Below are 23799 nucleotides of genomic sequence, written 5' to 3'. Positions count from 1 at the left end.
TTTTCACAGCAAGGCCACTGACTGTGATATGCAAATGCCAAGCACAAATCATTTGAAATGCTTCCAAACACTAAATGCAATATTTTTCTCAGGTGGCATTTGATTGAAATTTGCACTTACAGATATCACAATATAATTTGATGCCTTCAATGCTTCATTTGTGCCTTTAAATTGTACTGGATAAGCAAAACCACAGCTTGTAATCTACACAGATATGGCACAATCCTTATGCATACATTCCATAATGCACAGCAGCTCCCATGGTATTGGTGAAAACAGAAAGAAAAATGGGAATTAAAATGAATAATACATCAGTCCTCCAGCATAAGTATGGGAGTGACTTTTTAAGTCAAGGTGAAGTCAGGAGGTGAGGAAAGTGAAATACAGACACTTGGCTTGTTTGCTGCAAAGTTTCAATCATTCTATTTGCACATTTAAGTAAGTTACATCATCTACAAGATGTGACAAACTCTTCAACTGCAGAACAGAAAGACCTTATATAACACTGAATAGCTGTTAAAAACATTTTCCTTCCAACAGCAAATATACTACTGTATTTAAAAAAATCTTTGAAAGGAAGTGACACAATGAAATTCTTGTAGAAACATATGGAAAACTTACATTACTCACAACACCTGAAATTAAAAACTACATAGATCATATTTTAATATAAATGGCGTGAAGTTATAGATTGGATGGTAGGTGGATGATAACATGGACTACTAGCCCTGATAAACTGACCATAACCTCAAAATATGTATATACTTCTTCACTTGAATTGTATTTCAGAGTAATTGTACCTCCTGATTATAACCATCCAAAGGCACAATCTGGCGGTGAACAGAAACACTGCAGCTTCCAGAATTTTTGTACTTCACATATAAAGTACAATACATCATAGCAAAATAATAGTATTAGAGAACAATGGTATTGTTCCAAGGTGCGAATCATATGCTGCAAAGCAATAGGATTCTAAGAAAAAACAGGTTCCAATAACAAATTTAAAAATTACAACCTTTTGATTAAAGCTATTCAAAATCAAGACTAAAATATAAACATATTTTAAAAACTGAACAGGAAAGCCAAGGACATACCTGTTTGCGAAAACTAAGTGTCATTCAAAATATCTTCCAAGTAAATGCTAATTTACTTCTGCGCTAAAAACATTGTAAACTGGCAGAAAGGGAATTTATATGTTTGTGAACTGGGCCATGCAAAGGTTGCTTGAGTCCTTCCATTCATCTTGTCCTACTTCTCAGAAGAGAACAAGTGCTTTTTAACTCTGTATGTGCCTATCATCATTTTCTGCCTCAGGCACTAAAAAAAATTCAAGTTACCCCTTTTCTAGCAGTTCCCAAAATTTAAAACACAATTGCTCTTACATGCTCATTTATTCGGTGAAGAGTTCCAGTGAGACAAGCCACCAGCATTTGTGTCTCTGTTTCTCTCATGACTGAATGGCAGACCCCTTCTGCTGACTCTATTTCCATTCCAACAAGAACACAATATTTAGCAGCTCAGATTTCTTTTTTTTTGCCTAGATAAAAATGTTCTTTCATACTAAGGATGACCCATGTGCTGATATGTAAGTCCCTCCAATTTAATTAAAATAAACAATTGTGTAGTGCTTAAATGGGATTTAGATAGTAGAAGGATCAGTTTTGATTCTGCAGAGCAGCAAAATGGCACTTTGACATTGATCAGAAAGCTCCCAGCTGCTGGTCAAAGCAATCAGCATTCCAAACTGCACCACAAACAGAACTGAAAAATGTATGATATTTTAAGCATACTTGCTTTGGGCTAGTTACCTGGCTGCTAGGTATTGACTGACTAACACAGCCTCAACGCACTTCATAGCAAGACAAGCACAAAATCCAAGGTCTTGGATTTCAGCCTTTTACCTGCTCATGCTTTTTTTTTTTTTCCTCTACACCTTCACAATCTATGTTATACTGGCAATCAATTGTCAGTCTTTAAAATATTCTAATGATACTATTACTTCATGTAAACTACCAGTAATTCTCTGAGTACTTGACACTTAGAGGAACTGCTCAAGAAATAGATTAGGCTTTAACTAACACTTATCCTATTTTAATTTAGTTTGTTTCATATGGAAAATATCTCCACTATTCCTTGAATAGAGTGCTTAACAGAGAAATTATACTTGAGCGGATAGTCTCTGTATAGATCAATACATAATTATATAAATATACACTTACACATTTACTTAAAAATAACATGTTTTTATAAAACACCACAACTTTTAAGACAATATATCCATTTCCAGGAATACTGCTTGTGCATGCATCATGTTACAAATGAACACACCTAGCTTGAGCCAGAGCTGTCATGTATCAGAACTACAGCCAAGTTATCTTTCATACAGGAGGTACTACTGAGACCACATACAGAGAAATACGTTTTATCTGCACTTTCACAACATGCCTGCACTTACCACCACTCAAAAACAACAAGGAAGGAAAGAGTTATCTGTACTCTATTGAATTCTTGACTTTGTCAAATGCAGCTTAACTTCAGTGGAGTTCAGCTATAATGTTCAATACTTCATTGACTGTAATTGCAGTCATTCCATGCTCCCAAAAAGCCAGTTTGTGTAACATTACAGGTAGCTCAATATTCTCCATGACAAAGTCTAGCTATTCTAATCTAAATTATTACGTGAGTTTTAAAGCCTGAATATTTTTTACTTTATGAATATATATGTCTTTGCAGAGACCACAGAAAAACAGTTATCCTGTTTTTTTTAATATGGAGTTGAGTGTCTTGTATTTTTAAAAAAGCTTGTGAGAGTACCTTAGATACAGACAAAATATATGGGACATCCCAGATAGCACCCAAAGGAAAAATAATCACATATACCTGATACTTAAATGCTGAGACAGATCTACGGCATGCAGTAAAGGTAACTTCTGTCCATAATAGACCTGTGTCATTATTCACAAGCCTTTAAGAAGATTTCTAAGTTCATGTTCCTGAAACTTTTACTTCTCCACCAAACTACAGCCATTTATCTCTTTAAAGATCTTGCCTCCCCTATACACCTCACAACCCCAAGCTGCAAGTAATTTCTCCCGTTTTCCTGAATTGAGCTCTGCATCAAAGGAAAAGTGGCTATTAGCAAGTTCTGTACCAAGGGAAGGTGGCTATTAGCAGATCACAAATGTCATTTCATGAGAATTTACTGGGGTTTCAAAACATTTCTTGTTACAAGGTGCAGAAACTTCAAAATTCTTTCCCTGTGTCTTTCGATGAGACAAAGGTATTATTAAGGTACCTTCTTTTCATATCCTAAACAAAGACTTGAGCACCCATAAGGTTCATTCATTTTTCCCTATGTAAACTAGTTGGTCTACTAAATGATCTCATCCCTCTATATCTGACAGAGTCCAGCAGAATAGAAAGCTTGAAACCAGACCCGTAGTTACAGAGATTTGCCTTATAGCATCATCTTGATAAATCTTCCCTAATTCACTGCCTAATCTGCAGGGAAGTCAGTGTAACATCCTAGTTCCTTCTTCTGTCTCCCTGTTTCACAATCTCATTTTCAAGGAATGAATTATCTAGCCTAGTGAACATTCTGGGCTTTAAAAGTAAGATTTATGGTTTCCCGGACCTAATCTTTGAATATATAATATAGGATTTATATAACAAATAATTTTCAAGTCAATTTCAGATAGTAGAGATGGGGAAAAGACCATCATGGAGAAAAAAAAAAAGGAGAGAAAATTACAGCAATATAAAAAAAGATGTAAGCAGCATTAGTTTTTCATGCTTTGGTGTAAGAAAATAAGTTGCAAGGCCAAAATCTAATAGCTTTTTAGAAAGTACAACACAAGTCAAAGGATTAAGGGTAAAATCCTCTTGAGTTTGCTTTCCAATGCAAGCATAACAGACAGACTGTCTTCACCTGTTATTTCTTTCATGCCAAACACAGAAACACCATAATAGACCAGTGCCTGAAGGACTCCAAGACCATTATTGTTCCATGACTAAGACCATTACTACTGTTTTTCTTTGCAGAAGAAAATCATACCTGTTTCAAAATTCTAAGCCTAGCTACATTTGTATGCAAGATAAGGCTTCCCTCGTTCATGAAGAGACCACATTAGAAAGGCAGATCCAGAAATTCAGCAGGCTTCCAAAATCTTCAAACAGCATCCAAGCCCTCATGAGTGCAAAGAATAAATCAAGTGTCCACAATGGCTCATCATACCCACTAGGACCTAGATATTTTTTTAAAATAGAGCTGTGGCTCTTTCACCTAATTAAAAACAATTCAGTTCTAATAAAGGCTTTAAAAACCAAGTATCTGGAGTTCATCTGGCTTTAATACAGTCATTAAAAATGTTCACAGAGTTCTCTGCTCGTCAGGTAACTTTATATATGTTCCATATGATGCAGAGAGTTTAAGGAAAGGCACCACAAACACTGCCTTTCCCAATTTTCAACCTCTTCCTCATACCTCTAAAAGCTACAAACCGAAGCATGCTGAAAAGGCATTTAAATTGTGCTAGCCCGCTTAGCACATGTAGTGAAAGAACCCTCCACAGTGTACAAAATGTCAACATTTACCTCTGGGTCATGCGTAATTGCAATCCATATACTCAAAAGGATAAGCAGACTTCCCAACAACAGTTGTTTGTCATGTCTGATGCTATAGAGGCAAAGAATCTTCTGTTGGCTCAGCTTTAGGTTAGAAAGTACAAGAAGATCTCAAAGGAAAACAGCTACATTATATTTGATTTATTGAAGTTCACTGACAAGATTGTCAAGCATGAACCACACCTATTCTCTGAAGGTAATGGAGATCACACACAGCTGCTCCTTTCACAACAATATCTGGGGTTTGTCATGCCACACAAATGAAACACAACATTTCAATTTTACAGCATAAACTCACGTTTTTAAAAATTCTGATCGTATCCCGTGCCCCTGGAGATACGAGAAAAGAACTGAAGAAATGGAAGAAACTTCACTACTTTTCCCCTCAGAAAGCTTTGTAACACCTGGCAACCTACCCCTTGTTAAAAATCAGTCTTTACAAGGAACCTATTAGATCTTCCATACCCTCCCTGCTCCCCAAAAACCTATGAAGGGAAGATTCCACTGGAAGAGGAGAGAAAAGAAAAGTATGGGAATAGCCATGAAAAGTTGTGTACTGGTGATGTGCACTCTAGTAGATTTGGTTTATATCCCAGTTCTTGCAAATTTGGGTGCCTTAAGGCTGGTCTCATAGTACAGAAAATCTCAATTTTAAGACATCATTGCTTGGCATTAGGTACTATCTTTGCCTTATAAATACAGAAGCCAAGTTCCAGATATGATTCTGATTCCTTGGGCTACTTATTTTTCAGAAAGATAGAAATTAAATTAGTTGGAAAAAAACTAATCAGTGAACTTCACACAATAACATTGGAAAGCCTTTCTGCCACTGTGAGTTCCTAGGCATGTGGTTCTCACTACATCAAATCTACCATGTTCTTACGTTTTCTTCCCCAACACTGTAGTCCTGATGTATGGAATATTTTACAGACCTCAATTTCCTGATGGTCATGCAGAATCTTCTGCACTATAAAGAGATCAAAGTAAATTATTATAGGATGAAAACTATCATTTTGTCACTGTTCCACCATGAGAGGAACAAGGGTTTCCTGCTCTTACCTTCTCTTGGGTTTACAAAAGTCACAATCATACTTACTTCTTGAATTCGGCTTACATGCATTTCAAAATGAAAGCTGGAAATACGCTTCCTTTTCCTTTCCTAATAGCAATCTTTAACTACTATCACTAAACCATAACTACAGTTTGTAGTGGTTTGGTTCTATGCTAACTATGCTAAACCATGACATAGCTACAAGTAATATTTTACAGATGCAATTTCTTCACAGAAAAGCTGAGCTATAAAGCAAATTAAAACCACGTCTTTTTAACTGTCACTGAATATAGCTGTGTAATAAAATGGCTACAGAAGGCATTGGTAGTTGGTTTCTATTACCAGTTTTGCCCCTGAAAACTTTAGTTCTATGTCTTTGTATAAACTTTGTTTGCCTGCAGTACTTTTAGCAAGATATAGACAAAATGTGGTCAACATGTAGTACTCAAAAATGACAGCACTAAAGAAAAAAAGCAAGTTTTGAGTTTTTCAGAGTAGGTCTCAGCTTCTGAGTTGTTCCAATTCTGGCTATTTCATCTTCACTCTTAGCAATACTACAAGTATTGCTCATTTTCTAAGACTTCAGTTACTGTCACCTCCACCAAGCAGTACATGATTTGTGAATTTTGACACTCTTCCACATCTAATAAGGCTTCACAAACATATTTTTGAAACAAACCAAATACCTTCAGTACAGAGGACTGATTCATAATTGCCCAAAAGAATTTAAATATACACTTTTCAACTCCTAGGACACTGGCCCAAATTCCAAAGTACTTGAAAAGTATTCTCACACTTCTTACTCAACCTGTTCTCCTGAATTCTTGAATATTAATTTGGCCCAGAAAACAAAAAGAAGCATGATTTCTCAGCCATGGAGACTAGTCTAGTCTAGTCTTTCAACATATTGTAACATCACCAATATTTTTTCTCATTACAATTCTTTCTTTGCCCTTCTATCTAAACAGTGTTGGTCTCAATTGCTAATTATATAATCCCCACTATTCAATTATATTAGTTCTTTACTCATGACCTGCAATTTTTTCTAACAGTACCGGGGTATAAGGCAAGAAAGTAAGGCCCCTAAATTTGGGACAGTTAATCTCTCTATTTAGATATAAGCAAGCCTCCCTCAGAAGAAAAATCAAGAGTGCCTCAAACTTGTACTCTGAAGTTTTGTATGAAGTAAAACAACTCTGTTAATGATTGACAGAACATCTCCCTAATCAAGTTACGTGCCTGATGTTAATTCGTACAGATACTTCCCCCAGCACTTCATGTCTCAGTGGCTTGGGCTTCTGTGGTAGCTTTCTTTTTTTTTTTTTTTTTGTTATGTTTTTGAAATGCCTTATTGAGTTAGAGAAACACAATGATAAAAAAATTTCTAGCATAAGAGAAAAGCATTCCTCTCAAAACCTTTGTTTCTTTACATATATGAAAATCCTTAAGTGAAATGGGGGGGACTACTGTGTAATACTACATATTTTAGAGCAGAAAAACGGCAAAACTCTCTCAGTGTAATGATGAAATGTGGATTTTGGAATTCATATCTAAACATCTGATGGAAGTCTCCTCAGACAGGGAAAAATGAATGAAAGGGACCAGCTCTTGGTATTTTTATTCATAAATTCTACTTAGCACTCAGAAGCAGCAAAATAATTAATTTTATTTGTTCACACTGAATTTTGCTGTTGGAGTTTAATTCTTCATATGTAATCTATTGTATATAATTTCAACAAAATTTAAAAAAAGCTTACTTTGAGGAAGCCAAATCACTATAATTTCATCACCATGGTGAAAAGTTTTACAACCATTGAAGAAACATGAAAGCAGTTAGTTACCCTGAAGACAATGCTTAGAATAAAAGTATTTCTGCACATAAACATAACATAAAATTAAATATAACTGCACTTGAACTAAACAGTCATGTAAACAGCAATTGCTTACCATTTGGAAGCAAGTCTACACACAAAATAGAATATAATAATGTTTTCCCTTTTGTGATAGGGAACAGCTAATCATGGATTACAGGACAAATGGGGTAACAGAGAGCATCCATTTATAACAGCGGTTGATTTTGGATCCAAGCTTGTTTTATCTGGCATATCAGCAATACTACAGGAAACCACACTCAGATTAGAATGCATAAGGTTGAAAGATTCACAGCATTATCAGATTTCCCATGCGGCATGCTGTTGCTCTGGGCAGCATTCTAAGACTGATAACAAAATCCAGATGCAAATCTAGGGCATTATTTTTTAACTTTTATTTAAATTTATAACTTCCTCCTTATGTTGTTCAAATATCAAGTTTACTAGAGTTTGTTATCAAAGGCAAAAAAATAGGCTGTGACCTGATTTAGAAGGCCACTAAACTTCTGCGTCCTTCATGCATTACTTGTCCTTCTGGGGCCTGACTCTGCAAACACTAAGCATTCCTCTAAAACAATAACTGGATAATTTTCAAAGATCCCATACTGAGCATGTAGAACAAGAACACTGAAAGTGTACCACTCTTAAATAAAGGACAGCATCTCTATTTACACAACTCCTTCTCAGCTTCAGCACTCTCTCCACACCACTGAGGATCACCTTAACACAAATACCACATTCTAAAACCACATACGTGTCATGTTACTATTTTTCTAGTCAGCTGATACATGTGGGGCTAATAATCTCTATTTACCATGACTGGAATAACAGAATATGTGAGAAATATACATATATCTGTGCATCATGGCATGCATCACTTAAAAAGCATCAGCCAGAAGAGTTTCCTGGAATATTGTGCTTGAATACTCCTATCTGAGAAGGAAACCTGACCCTAGATTCTCTCAAGCAGATTAATTACAGATTTTAAGGAAAACAATAATCCCACATCACACATTTCAAATAACTGAATGCAACAATAGATGATTCAGTATCATAGAGCATCTGGCATCAGAAGTGTTGCTATTTTTCAGAAGTACATTCTGACAAGAGCGCCTCTTGCTTTGCAAAAATAAAACAAACAAACAAACAAAAAAAAAACAACCAACAAAAAAACCCCCCCGTCACTTTTGAGGAAGACAAAGGTTGATGCACAAATGCATGTTTTTGTAAGGCAACAACATATTTCCAAGAGAAGAACTACTTCTGTTTCCAGGCCTATTAAAATAATCCTCTTGAGCCTTTTTTATGAGGCTGAAGACTGACCCACAAACAAATTATTCGAGGTGTGCACACCCCATCTTTCCCTTTCAGGTCTTGTACCAAGTAAGCTGTCAGATCCAAGGATAAGTTTGTCTGTGGGCAGAAGACATGAACCTACTAGATTTAATAATGTTGCTAGAATACTAATATTAATTCAGTATTCCATTATACATCCACTATATCAAAAGCACAATGCACTTATCTAAATAGCAGTGTACAGACATCATTTATGAATGTGGAAAGAACAGCTTAGCTCACCTTGCAAGTACACATCTATTCTAGACGGATACAAATAATTTCAATTTAATGGAAGCTATGCAGAAACATTCCATAGAGAAAGGGGATGAAGAATAATAATAATACTGGAACACAAAAAGGCTTCTTACAAGGGTGGGAAATACAATCTGTCTCAAGTCAAGAGTGTTCTCAAGAACACTATTTTAAAAAGCAAAGTGCCTCGGAACAGCTACAATCTCCTTATTTGTTTCTCCTCACAGTCTCTGTTGCCACAGCTAGGTCATGTCCAAGGGCCATCTGTTTGCTTTAAACTATATCGTCTTTATCTCAGTCCCATACCCATAGTCTAATATCAAAAATACAGATTCACTCAACATTCTCCCCAAATTCTGAAAGCCCTGGATAATTAATTTGGTTGGAATTTTAATGCATCTTAGCAAAATGCATTAATTCTAAACATTATATATGTTGCTTCTTAGGTAGAGCGACATACATCGTGATGAAGCGTAAGATCTTCAATGTACAGTACAGCACATCAGGGACAAAAATTGAATTAAGATTTTAGTAAGAGAGAACATCCATTAACTACAGATAAAATAGGTTAAAATTTCAGGGTTTGTTTGAAGAAACCTGCAAAGATACTCAGAAGAAAACAGCTTGTGTGTGCTTGCCAATTTAAAAAGAAATAAATAAATTTAAAGCAAATATACTCATTCACTTTCATGCTAATTATATTTCCTAGAGTAAACTAAGGCTGAGAAGTATCATATCTTAAAATCTCTTTAGGTCCAGTAACACTAAATACACTCTTACACATTAAATCCACCTTAAAATCTACTAAGGTGTCAGACACAATTAGCTCTGCTAATAAAAATTAATCTGACTTCTTTTAGAATTAGCCTCTAAAATGGCTAAGAGTAAGCCTCTTGAGCTTACTACTTAAGACACTTTAGCCAATAAAGGCTGAATCCTTTGCTGCAGTTTCTTTGCATTGGTAAAAATTACAAGAATTATTTGTACATAAAGAATTATATAACTGCTTAGAATTACCCCTTGTCAGGTTTTCCATAAAACATAGATACACTCATAAGTGCATATGTAGGAGTGATTAATGTTTATGTAACAGAACAGTGGGATTCCAGAAGTACCATATGATGACATGTCAATATTTTGATCCTCACAGACTTAGAACAGCTGTTTCTTCAGCCCAGCTGATACAGTGAAAACATCTCAAATTCGACACAGAGAGACTACTATGGATCTGCATACGTAATTTTAAAGAACTTCCCTTTGCATACCGTTTCCAGGATTAGTTTATCTTAAATCTTTTGTTTATTGTTAAGGTACTGCTGTAGAGTCCAAGGAGCTGATACAAAGACAGAAACATAGCCTCATTTAAACAGGAAACAACACTAAACGCTTCTTAATAGCTCTCTGTAGCCTCTCACTCCCTAGTTTTCAACTACAGCTAATACTTCAGTTTAACAATTCATTCTGACACCCCTGGGACCCTCTGGCCCCTCTTGTTCTTCCAGACATTGTAGAAATAAATGGCTTGCACACAAATGTGTTCAGCAGAACAGTAAGACAGAACAAAATGTTATGTTCTGTACTGTATGCTGCCTCTTGGAGTTGAATTCTTGCCATGAGGAAGCCAGTAAGAATTTCACTGTAACTTCAAACATACCTAACTTTCCACTAAAATGAGAACATATCACACAATTTTATTCAGATATTTCAACTAACAGCCATAAAGAAAAAACAGTCAGCAACTGAGAGAAAATTGCTTCATTGGACTCTCTGTGGATTTAGTTTAACAGGGAATACAAAAATTCAGTTTCACTTCTAGAAAATAATTGTACAGGAACTGTCACACTGTAGACAGATGCTACATTTTTTAACCAATTTCAGAAGTGACTTAAAGGTCTGCAATGCAGAATATAATGGCTTTTTAACATAGAATTTAATAATTACTTGAGTTTATTAAGCCGATTGAGAAAACTAATTTCATCTCATTCTAGATTGTCTTAATAATGTTGACTCATTTTGAAACTAAATGATATATTACAAAAATAGATCAATTAATGGATTCATTCATCAACAAATTTTCAGATAATTGAAAGTACTTATTTTCATACCTTTCAGCTAAATTTCCTTTTAATTCCCAGAAATGACTCTATGGGACAAGAGTAGCTTAAGAGAGTGCCCACCCTTCGTGGACCATGTGCAAAGTCATGCACCTGAGCAGTATAAAGGCTCCTACAGTCACATTTTATCCTGGGGTCTGCCAAGTTATCTTAGGCACCGCTCAGCCACTCAGCTTCTTTGGCATGAAACTGATAAAGCCCATGCAGCAGTTACTCAGAAGAAAACTCTGTTTTTGTAAGAGCAACATCGGTGCTGTTCAACCTAGGGTAGAGAAGGTTGTGTGGAGACCTAATAGAAACCTTCCAGGATCTGAAAGGGGCCTACAGGGAAGCCAGGGACAGACCCTTCATCAGGAAGTGTAGTGACAGGACAAGGAGTAATGGGTTTAAACAAAGAGGAGAAATTTAGTTTAGATATACAGAAGGAATTTACTGTGAGTATGGTGAGGCACTGGAACAGGTTGTCCAGAGAAGTTGTGGAAGCACCAAATCCATATCAGTGTTCAAATTCAGTCTGGATGGGCATGAAGCAACCTGGTCCAGTGCAAGGTGTCTGTGCCCACAGCAGGAGCATTGGAACAAGATGGTCTTTAGGGCCCTTCCAATCCAAATCATTCTGTGATTGTTATAGCAGAGGAAGAGAGGCAGTAGATGAAGTCCATATAATGCATGTTAAAGTAGGAGTTGTTTTCACTTCGCAATGACATATATGAACCTATATTTATATAAACTATAAACCTATTTAAGCCTTACTTTTCCTAACTCAGTCAAACTGCCTGTTCAGTGACACTTTCTGTGATGCACTTCTTCATGTTTCCAGGTGTAAGTCTTTCCATGAAAATATTTACAAATAAAATTAAGGAAAAGTGAGACTGAGAATTTCCTGCATGAGAAATGTGCAACTGGTTTGTTTCACAAATACACAGAACTGAAGTGTATGATTAAAGCACAATCTACATTCAAGCCACAACACATTTCACCATTTTTAAAGCAGACTGCCTACAAGTTATCCCATCTTCCACAGAGATGGTGAGATACACATGAAAATTGATGGTCTATAAATTATTATCTGTAGAACTGGAATTCCTGATCAGTCGTAGCAGCTTAGATAAGGCAGAACACTTGCTTCTTACTATATCTTTAAAAACTGAGTTGTAAGAAACTGTTTAGCTGAATGCTGCATTTTCTCATGCTAAGTGAAGGAGAGCAGACCACCACAAGAATTACAAAAAATTACTGAATGGCTTCCAACATAACTAACGTTCACATCTATCAATTCAATTTAAGATTAACTCCATCCCAGACAGGCATACAGCTTGTCAAACTGAGTTCTTTCCTTTTTTTCTGTGACATCATAGCTAATGATACTTACACATATTCTCAACTGCTCTTCTGAAAACCCAGGTCTTCTATAATATCCCTTATTAATATGTCTAATACACATTCTTTGACAGTTTATCCATATAGTATAAAAAAACACTCTGGATCTCGCCAACACAATATATTTATCCATGTCTTTACTAATTCTATACTTCATTATGTCTACAAATGTGTTCAGTTCTAACTCTACAGTGATAAAGTTACTATGGGAGGCCTTTTTAAATACGAGCATCATTTTTGCTGCCTTCTATTTCTCCTCTAATGAGGCTGTTCATATAATCTGTTCAACAATCAATAATATAATGCCATTACTTTATCAGCATTTTCATACCAAATTCTTTACAACCTTCCATAAGCGTCAAATTCAAATACCTATTTCTCCTAGAGCTATTGAGCTGAAAGCACTCCTCAGCCTTAGTTAATTTGTATAAAAGCTGATTTCACAAACATTTTCATGCTAACAACAAATCCTATACCCACAGTTGATAACTTCACAAATCAGCATTTCTATCCTCCTGTAACTGATGTTTAGATCAAAACCCAAAGGATATTATCAATGTTTTCTATAATGCTAAACACAATCAGAAATTACTGTGTACCTTTCATTAGTTTTTTCATCACCACAAATTTTCTCATCAACTACTTTATACATGTTATCCAGCACCATACCAACTTCTGCCTCTATGGCGCTTCTACCTTAGTCTGAAAGAGCCTGGAATATAAATACAAGGTTTCACATCAGCAAAGGTTAATTCCTGAAGCAAAAAAAGCTTTGTTTCTTAGCAGTCATCCCACAACATATCTAATTATTTTTATTTTTATTCTTACAGACAGGAATAAATAGTCTTCTCTCTCCCCAATTTTTCCCCTCAAAAAGTATATTGTATTCCTCAATGTTTTTTAAAATGAGCACTGACAAGCTATATATGTTTTTGTAATGGTACACGTATCTGTAAGCTATGTGTTCAAATGAAAAGTCACAAATGACTAAAACCAAACCCAGATTTTATAGATGATGAGAAACAGAAACACTGTGCAAAAACTACACACACAGTTTTGCACTCTGTCCAAAGTAATATACTAAACCAAGCACTGATCTCTCTCTTACTCGTGGCATACATGCAATTTTATTATTTTGAGTGATATTATGGGACTTAATTGAGGTGCAAGCAAAAAGCAGACTGGCAGAACAAGTAGCTACATTAAAAACCTCTGAATCACAAAAGTTTATTTAAATAGATATTTTGGGACAAATATATATTGCAGGTGGAAGCAAAGTACTGTACAAACAGCTTTCAGACGTGTTAGTATCATGAAGAACCAATACATTAGAATGAGCTGTATCCATTGATTCATTTAGGTATTATCATCTAAGAAATACAGCCGAATTTGAAATCATCTGCAACAACCCTGACCAAAGGATAAGGTTTATCCTCAATGAACAGACAAATAACTCAGTCTAACAACTTGAGTTACACTTTATTCTTGTGAGACAGCGTCTCATTTCCCCAAGAACTGACTCAAGCTCTTGATGCAGATGATGATGATTATTGTTATTGTTGCTTTCCCCATCACTTTTATATGTCACAAAAGCTCTTTCACCAATTAAACTATGAGCTTCAAAGTCACTTTTAAATAACTCCTACCAACATGGCAAGCAGATTCAGTACTTTTTCTCCTCTAGTTAGCAAGCTATGAAGTTGATACAAGCATTTAACTATTAATTTTTCCAGCAAATTACTGTCTTACTCTCTATGTCAAAGCTGCAGTGGGGTGAAGAAGCTGAAGCTGCATGCATAATCAATGATTACAGGGCATGCCTGTAAAGGCTTCCAATTGACTCTGAATTTAGAAAATATTTCCCATATTTACTATGTAAGCGTAACAAAAGTGACACTTACAGACCCTAAACCCACACAACAACCTTAATACAATGGAGCTAATTTAGAAGGCTGTATCCAGCTGTAGAAAGACACAGTGCTTAAGAGAACAATTCAGTGTGCATATTAGAAATATATTTTTCAATTAAACGTGGGGGGGGCAGGGGGGGTGCCATGGTAAAGAAAACCTTTTGGTGTGAGGGCTCAGTCACCTTTGAGAAGGAATGATTAATAGAAAATAATCTCCAATTGTACCAAAATCAACCAATGAGAAATGTACTCTGTTTTATGCCATGAACTGCATGTTGGAATTCTTATATTCACAACTGGGGTGTTGCCACAACTGTCACAAAAGTTGACTAAAAAGGTTATCCACAGGGATGAAATAGTATCAAGAATTTTTTTTTTTTCCGGTAATATTAACTAATTCAGTAGTGTCAATGATGGCTTAAAGTTAAACATAAGAAATGTACTTGTGATGGTCTGCAATCATCTTTTTGTTGACGTGACGAAAAATACATGCATAATTCACACAGTCCAATTAGATGTGCAAGTGCACCACATACCAATCACCAGCTCTGGGATTTGCACAAACATACTTGTTCTATTCCTGGTGGTTTCACATATCAAATTCAAAAGCCCTGTATTTTTTACCATGTTACTTTGTACTCTTCAGAAGGCATGGATTTCTTCTTGTTCCATTGAGCTCTGTGGCTTCCAGAGGAATCCAGACTAATCATGTTACCACCATTGCAGAGGTGCTCAGAAAATTCACAAAATAGTTATCACCGCCACATAGTATTTTATCATACATATTTAGAAACATAGCAATATGTAAAAAAAAAAGCTATTTGTTCCTTCTCCCAGTCTAAAAGTTATTCAGCAACAAATGTATAGCAGTAGTTCTGCATTCCCAGTGCAAGACAAATTCCAGGAAAGTTAATATATAATGCAATTCTTTACAGTAGAGATTACCCAGACATTTCTGTGGAACAGGATTACAAGCTGTTGAGCAGTTAGCATAAAAAGAGTAATAACCTGCCACATTCAGCATCTTCCATCAAAACCTAAAGGTAGCCTGAGTGAAAGTGGCACCAGAAACTCTCAGGGTTCATCTAAGGAGTAGGTGTATATGCAGAAAACCAAACTAAATCCTAAATCAACTCTCACTATCACTGGAAGTGCGCAGAAAAACAGGGGTTCTGATTTCTTTTGCCTGCACCTCTAAGCTTCTGATTGTCAATCCCCAGCGTTGCTCCATTCTCCTGTAGCAGCGGGAAATACATTACAGTATGTTCAGAGGCATTCATCCTTCTAATTCTTCCTAATTGACCTCAAAGAATACCCCCACTTATAGGGGTAGGTGAACAATAACAACATATAGTAATTTGCCATTAAAAAAATTGATATAGCTATAAAAATAGATTTTATGTAGTATTTTGTTCACTTTTAGGTAATTTTTTTATTACATCTTAAATCTTTGAATTATGACAGCAGTACATACACATGTCAGTTGGGACAGAACAAGGCATTGTAATGGTATTTGGATAATCCACTCTGCAGGAATGTTCATTATTCTTCCTGAGCTTTCACAAGAGTTCCCTGGCATAATACTGCTACAGCTGCTCTACAGTCTGTTATTACAAGGTCTGATTCAAAGATAATGTCTGCTAGAGGAATCTGGCAGGGAGCAAGAGTCCTATGAAAATCCTTGTGACGCTAAGGTGTAACTAATGGAGACTGAACTGCTGAAAAAAATTGAGTAGTAACAGTTTTTTTTTTTGGAGTGTTGCAAGAATCCTGAGGGATCTTCATTATTTATCAGTATAAAACTCACACAAATCCAAGTTATTTTTTCTGGAAATCCTAAAATTTTTCTAATAAGAATAAATCATTAAAAAAAAAAAAAAAGGTCTAATCTTGACCTTACCCATGGTACAGAAGTCCAAAAAACCATTTTATTCAGTACCTCTCTTACCTACATTTTTGGATTGAAGAAAACATGATTAACTGCAGAAAAACAGAAACTAGGAATTGGCTGTCAACTACAGTAGCTGGTAAAAGAAAATAAATAACATCTAGTCATCAGCAGGAGCCAGCTCATGAAATAGCTTTATTGGCAAACACAAGGCGTTCTCCTTCCTATTTCAAACAAAGGCATGGAATCAATATAAAGTTTAACAAACATAACATACTGGTCTGTATTTTACATCTGTAAGCAAGATTTGGTCTGTATTACTGCTAGTGTGGCCTGAGTTGCTAGTGTGCAACATATGAGCTCACACATTCTAGACGGAACTCCTGGTTAAGAGAAAAATATCCAGTAATTACGGAGTTATTACCTATGAAAAAAAGTTGGGAAAGAAAAGGAGATAGTTAGGTGTGCATACTGGTTCACATTTGCATGTATTTGTCTCCTGTCACTGTTCCTGACCTGTAAATATGAGGAGTCTGGACTTCAGGGGGAAAAAGAAAAGAAGAAGAAAAAGAGAAAAAGGGAAAAAGAGAAAAAGAGAAAAAGAGAAAAAGAGAAAAAGAGAAATCCACTCTGCACCAGGAATTCATGCTGCCTCTTATTCCAAAATACTACAATCTCAAAAAACTGTCAGTCCAAGTAGCTGGATAAGAAATTAGAACATGTGTGGGTGGATTCCTTCCTCCAGCCTGAATTAATTAAAAATGATTGTTTGCTGTATTATTTTAAAGCAGACTTTTGGAACAGGTTAAAGAACCACTGTTCTGACTTTAGCATTTCAAGCCTAATAAGAATGACTCATGTAAAAAAATTTGGAGGAAAAATTAATAATAAGGAGGTTAAATATAAAGTGCGTCTTACCATCTTATGTTCTTATTTGTTGCTTGGAGAAATTCACACATTCTTGTACAAGGCCTACCTCATTCGCTTTGGCTGTGGTTATTTCTAGTTAAAGCACGTACACAAAAACCTCACATATTCATGGCTCCAGTCAGTCTGGGCAATTCTACCTATTTCTAATACCTTAGGCTGGCCCTTTACTATGTTTTCCTTTCTCACATTCTTAACCTGAAATACATATCAATTCCCTCTCCTTTCACTGTCTCAGCCAGTTATTAAACTATAAGAAAGTGATATGGACAACAGCTTTGAAGTAAAAAGTTAAAAGCAATCACAATGTATATTAGAGAGCAGCATGTCCCACCATTTTGGGGCTGGTTAATCCCTACTGATCAGGAAGCACTAAATACTGCTAAAAGAATTGTTAGAACCGAGTATGGTTTTTTATTACACACATTTAAATAAATAATAATAATAAGGTAACAGAAATCATAATTTCCAGATCACCAAAAATTTAACTGCCAAAGCATTAAACAGCATACAGACTGACTGTGAAAAGGGAACACGCAGAATGTACTGTATTGCAGTACACCTGCAGTGAACAAAGCTTGTTACTTGTTATAAAATCCTAAAGCATGATTAAGTAACTCCTTTTTTTTAAAGAAATATATATACAGAATTTTATGCATTCTAAGATGCCAGCCCTCCACAATGGATGTATTCTCCTTCATATTCTTGAAGCCAGAGTTCTACACATGTTGACTTACATGGACTGAATGGGTTAGATAATGGCTAAATTCTACTCTTCTTCTCACAGAAGATAAAATACTTTGGGACTCTTTCTCTTAAACAGCCATTGATTTTCAGTGATTATATCTTAAAAGATTTTTTCATTGTTTTCAAATTTGTTCATATTGGGTAACAGATTCCAAATTTATTTAGGTGAGAACAAGCTGATAAACAATCATCTAAACCATGTTTTGTTTTCTCAGGAAAGTAGAATGCAAATTTACCAACTAAATCTTTTACAAGGCCTGTTCTCCAAATAAAGCCAGCAGAATGTTTTGAATGCTTAAATGCCATTAACCATGATGGAAATGCTCTCCATTACAAGATTAGAGCTGGGTGGTGTTGGTTAGTTTTGAAATTGACCTTACTCCAAAGAAATCCCTATGAAGAAAGAGAAAAATTGACTTTTGTTTTAACGGATTACAGAAACAAAGCATTTTGGACATTTTTTGTCTCAGGAAAGAGAGAATCTGAGTCTACACAACATTCTTCATTCTTAGAATTTGAAATACTAAAATTATGTTCTATTAGCCTTGTCTCTTGACTTTTCAGAGTATAGGGTACCATATACACACAGGTATGTATGTATGTGGGAAGGAATCTTGGAAGTCCTAGTTGTCACAACATAACACAGAGAACACAGTTTTGAACTAAACTCTCTGGAAACTTGTTTAAAAAATATACACCTACAGAGACACTTAAAAATATTGACCTGCCTGACACCATCCACTGCCTAACAGACTGGCACCAGTCATATCCTGCTGATGTTCACCCCTCCTTTCTCTTTCGAGGGAGACATCTCACTCTGACTTTATAAGCATCCTATATACCTCACCTCTTGGAGTCAACTTACACTTCCTTCCACACATGCTAAAAGCACCTGTACTCCATGAATTATCTCCATTGATGTCAGCAGCTGACACGACAGATCAAGTTACTGTGCAGTGTATGTTCCTTAGCCCTGTGCCTACTATTCACACCTTTCATAGATACATAGCTTCCGTTCTCTCTGATAACAAATATTGAGACCTTTTAATAAATGCATAAATTCAAGATCAGAAGAAATTTTACATTACTTTCTAAATTACTGTAGCACATTGCTCACATTCCACGTGGAATAGGCTGAGATTCAAGATTCAAAGGAACATTACATAGCACATCAGTCAGTTTGCCTAAACTGCAAGTTATGTACATCTTTAAGAAAAACTGTTGTAGGACGCACATGCCTTTCTGGGTTTTGATTCTTTCATTTTCTGAGAAGTTGCACTGGTTTTGGCTGGAGTAGAGTTAATTTTCTTTACAGTGGCTCATATGGGGCTGTGTTTTAGATTTCTGTTGAACACAGTGATGATAATACAGAGATGTTTTTGTTATTGCTGAACAGGCCTTACACAGAACCAAGGCCTTTTCTGCTTTTTGTATTGCCACACTGGAGGAGACTGGGAGTGTATGGGAGACTGGGAGGAGACACAGCTGGGACAGATGACCCCAAATAACCAAAAGGATATTCCATACCATATGACATCATGCTCAGTATATAAAGTGGGAGGAAGAAGGAGGAAGGGTGAGATGTTTGTATTGATGGTGTTTGTCTTCCCAAGTAACTGTTATGCATTATAAGGCCCTGCTCTCCTGGGGATGGTTGAACACCTGCCTACCCAAGGGAAGCAGTGAATTAATTCCTTGTTTTGCTTTTTTTGCCTGCACAGCTTTTACAACTGTCTTTATATCAATCCATGAGTTTTCTGGCTTTTACCCACCTGATCTTCTCCCCAGTCCTGCTTTTGAAGGAGTAAGTGAGGGGCTGTGTGGTACTTGGTCAATGGCTGGGGTTAAACCACAACAGAAATTCTACATGACTATTTAGTTTTTAAACAATAAAAGAACAGATAATATGTGTAGCTGGGGGAAAAAAAAAAAAAAACAACAAAAAAACCCCACCAGCTTGAAATTAACTCCAGGTTTCTGACCACAGTAAGTCTTCTAACAATTTTAAAAGGAAAAAAATTTAACCACAAGAACAGAAACAAAAAAAGAAATACAGACTGTTCCCATCTTTGAGGTGCAAAATGTTCTTGAACTGTTCTGTTCTAAAAAACAACATGGGAATTCATTGTGATGTCTCAAATACTGTTTTTCAAAGCGTTGCAGCTCTGTTACATAATTTTGTCCACAGACATCCAACTGGTGCTAACAATTAGAGAGCAATACTTAGCATCCAACGTTATGTTTATTACCAAATAACACTTAAGTGGAAAAACAAAAGCTGTAAGTCTAAAGATATAAACCATACGTCCAGTAACATTCTTGTACACGTCAAAAATCCCCCAGGACTTCAGTGAAGTCAGACTTTTCTAACTTTTTGCACAACAGAGGAGTGCATTACTTCTTTTTCTGTAGTGGGCAACACAGTGACATCTACATAGTGCTAGCACCTCCTAGCAGCTGCAACAGATCGTAAAAAGAAATTCAGAAGACAGTAAATGGCATAAAAATTAGGCAGGCCAGGACTTGAATTCAACTGTTAAGTTTAGAAGGTTCCATCACCACATTAATATTTAATTAAAAGTCCTAGGATTCCTCACTGAATTACCAGAACTCACTTATATCAGTGATGCAGCAGATAAACACCAAGCACACCCACTTCTAATTTAAAAGGAAAATAATTAACATATCCCTTCACTGCTGAGGTTAAAGAGAACCATGATATTGCATAAACAAAAGGACATTCTCTGTAAGTGTCTGTGTGTGTATGTGAGAGAGAGAGAGAGAGAGAATACTAAAAGAAATGCCAAATCAGTATTAGCCAAAAAATTAATTAGGGGAAAAAAAAAAAGGAAAAAAAAAGCAAGAAGAAAATGCATGATGTACTGTATTTTAAATGCTCTGCTTTTATCCCAGACTTCAGTGTTTACCAATAAGTCATCATCTAAGCAGAGTCTAATTCTAGATGAGGTTTTATCTACACAGATAGTTGAAAAACTGCTGTTTCTTCTCATACACTATAAGTCATATTAAGGAGTCAGCTGCTTGAGACACTTTTTCCATGAAATGTCAGTGCAACGTGTTTTCCAAAGTAAACTCGAAACCGTAAAAATTCTTAATCCACAATGTTCAGCCTATAATGTGACATCAGGGTCAAAGGGAAGATAGCTGTTAATCCAGGAACTTTAATTAATTTTATTTTGACATACCCACAATATCTTCTAAGTGAATTCATTTCAGCAAGGCTAAAAATGTTAAGTGCACAAATGTAAGCACCAGAAGGAATACTGTGGGCTGAAGAATGGTTTTAAGGATCTCCTATGAGAGCTGAGAAGTTGACTAAAGTTTATTTCTCCCATACCTGTGCAACACCCTTTTTGATCTTTCTGCAGAATACTGAAAAAGCAAACAAACAAACAAACAAACCTTCTAATGTCAACACACCTAAACACTGTATAATGCATGATAATGGTATGTCTAAGACATTTACTACCCATGCAGGATACAATTGATTCTGTTCCCATGCCAGTCATGATTCGTTTTTAACACCGAGAAAAGCTCTGTGACGGGCTAAGTGCATCAAATTGCCACCTGAAGTACAAGCAGTCCAGGCAGCCCACACGTGTTTCAGCACAGCCTACCAAGCCTCCCCTGTCACAGAGATGCCAGCAGACGGGCACATCCCGCCTGGAGGAGGGCTGCCAGCAGATCAGCCCGTAACGCTGGTGCGACGCTTCGGGAACCAGGTCACGTCCTCCAGCCGTCCCTCACCTACATGATTTCCCCCTGCGCGTCCAGTCACAGCACAGCACAGCCCACCTGCGCTGCTCCGAACCGGGTCATTCAGCGCGTGTGTGCGGGACCGGGGACTGCCGCGGGAGGCGGGATGTTCCGGGGCCGCCGCGCAGCTCCGGCAGCACCCCCTCCTCGGCCCGGCCACCGAGGTACCAGCGATGGTGTCGCCCGCCGAGTCCCCTCTCTGCAGGCTGGGGGTCACTTGTCACGCTCTCCCTGTTCCCTCGCCCCTCCCGTCACCACAACGACTCCCGAGCTGGTGGCAAGGTCGCCTCCCCTGCGCGTCCTCCGCGGTCCCGGCCGGGCGGGCGAGGCGCGCTCCCCGCTCCCCTGTACCTCTTTGCGGCGGCGGCGGCGGCGACGGCGACTGGCCTCGGCTGCCGAGCGCCGCCAGCAGCAGGAGCAGCGGCAAACTTTCCCGAGCCATGACTCCCGGGCCGCCGACTCGTCCCGCCGCGGGACGGCCAGCCGAGTGAGCCGCAGCCGCCGGGAGAGGAGAGGAGACCCCGGTGCCCCGGGCAGGGAGCAGGAGAGCAGGAGAGCAGGACACACCCCTGCCCCCCCACACGCATACTCCCCGCCCCGCCGCCGGCCGCGGCTCCGGGGCAGCCGAGGAGCGAGCGGGGCTGGTGGGCACCGAGGGGCTGGAGCGCGGCCCGGGAGCAGCCCCCGAGCCCCTCGCGTCGGGAGGGGGGAACAGCGCGGCCCCAGGCGCCGGGCGGGCACGAGGCGCCGCGCGAGGAGGGAGGCACGTGCCTGCCTGCCTGCCCGACGGCCGCTCCCGAGAGCTGGGAAGCGCTCTCGCCTGGAAGTGTGCTCGCCATTTAAGTTAGCCTTTATCGGGTTATCCGACAGAGATAAAAAATACCTGTGCTATGGCGGGGGAAAAGAAAAATAGCTTTCTGAGAAGGCACTTGGGAAACGAGAACTGCGACGGAGTCAAGCACATTTTTCCTGCCGTGCCTGGGAGTAGTATGTCAGCGCTAGCCAGGTATGACAGGGAAAAAATCCATATTACTGCATAAAGGAAAAATTAACCTTGCACTAAAATAAAATGTGGATTAAAAGCTATTGTACAGTTCTCCTGAAAAAAAAATTGCATTTAAAAAGTCCATAAAAACCAGGTTTCATCGTGAAACAGCGAGGCTTCCAACCTTTCTCAGTGAGCATACTGAGAAAGGACATCATGGGCTATTAGAAAGAGTGACCTGGGCTCAACTCACAGTGTGAGTGTGGCACAAAACCAAGATTGTGCTGGCAGCCTAGTTCTGACTTGGATGCTCATCCCTGCATCTTCGTAAGTCTTGTACCACTGCACTTCCAATTGAGCTTTTCTTGTTATTCACATCAAGATTAAGCACTTCTGTGTATTTCCCAACATCGATACTTCAGCATCTATGTGCTCATTGCTGTAGCCAACAATGAGCAAGGCTGGGGATAAGCATGCGTTTGGTACATTGTCTATTTAAGCTCTCAAACCACAGCTTTTTCTACTGGTAAATTTGCCTGTCACTCCAAACCCAACATTCAAGGAATGCAGAATTTTGCACATAATAGATCATTCCATCCAGCCACATAGCCAATTTGTTTCTCTCCCTGTCATCCTGCTCCAAGCAGACTTGTTCTTGGAGTCTCTCTTCAGAGTGACTGCTCACTTCTGAGGTTTCTCCCCAAACAGCCTGAGCTCTGCTGCTGGGAGCCCTGTTACTGGACACTCATTGCTTCCATGGCCTTTGGGAAACTGCTCCGCCAGCACAGGACAGCAACAATAATGCTCTTGTATGGCTCGGCCATTTGTCGCTCATAAGTCAATGGAAAATACTCCAGTCCTCTTGCCAAGAGATGATGTATGTGTGGTCTTCTGCACTTCTTACTGGGAAACTCAAGTTCAAGGCTTATCTTGATG

At 37.9% G+C, this 23799-nt stretch overlaps 1 protein-coding gene across 3 annotated transcripts in view; it reads right to left on the bottom strand.

Annotated features, from left to right (window-relative positions):
• LAMA2 (laminin subunit alpha 2) overlaps nt 1-22573 on the bottom strand; it is a 346447-nt gene extending 323874 nt beyond the window's left edge. For all 3 annotated transcript variants that reach the window (XM_032101660.1, XM_032101662.1, XM_032101661.1), the window contains exon 1: nt 22230-22573. In XM_032101660.1, the coding sequence (XP_031957551.1) occupies nt 22230-22320 (91 nt within the window). In that variant the 5' untranslated portion in view covers nt 22321-22573. The remainder of the gene's footprint in view (nt 1-22229) is intronic.
• Between the last annotated feature and the right edge of the window lie 1226 nt (nt 22574-23799).

The sequence above is a fragment of the Corvus moneduloides genome, chromosome 3 (genome assembly GCF_009650955.1).
Source record: "Corvus moneduloides isolate bCorMon1 chromosome 3, bCorMon1.pri, whole genome shotgun sequence".
Lineage (NCBI taxonomy): Eukaryota > Metazoa > Chordata > Aves > Passeriformes > Corvidae > Corvus > Corvus moneduloides.
Note: the sequence above shows the minus strand (reverse complement) of the source record. Positions and strands in the feature narration are given on the sequence as shown.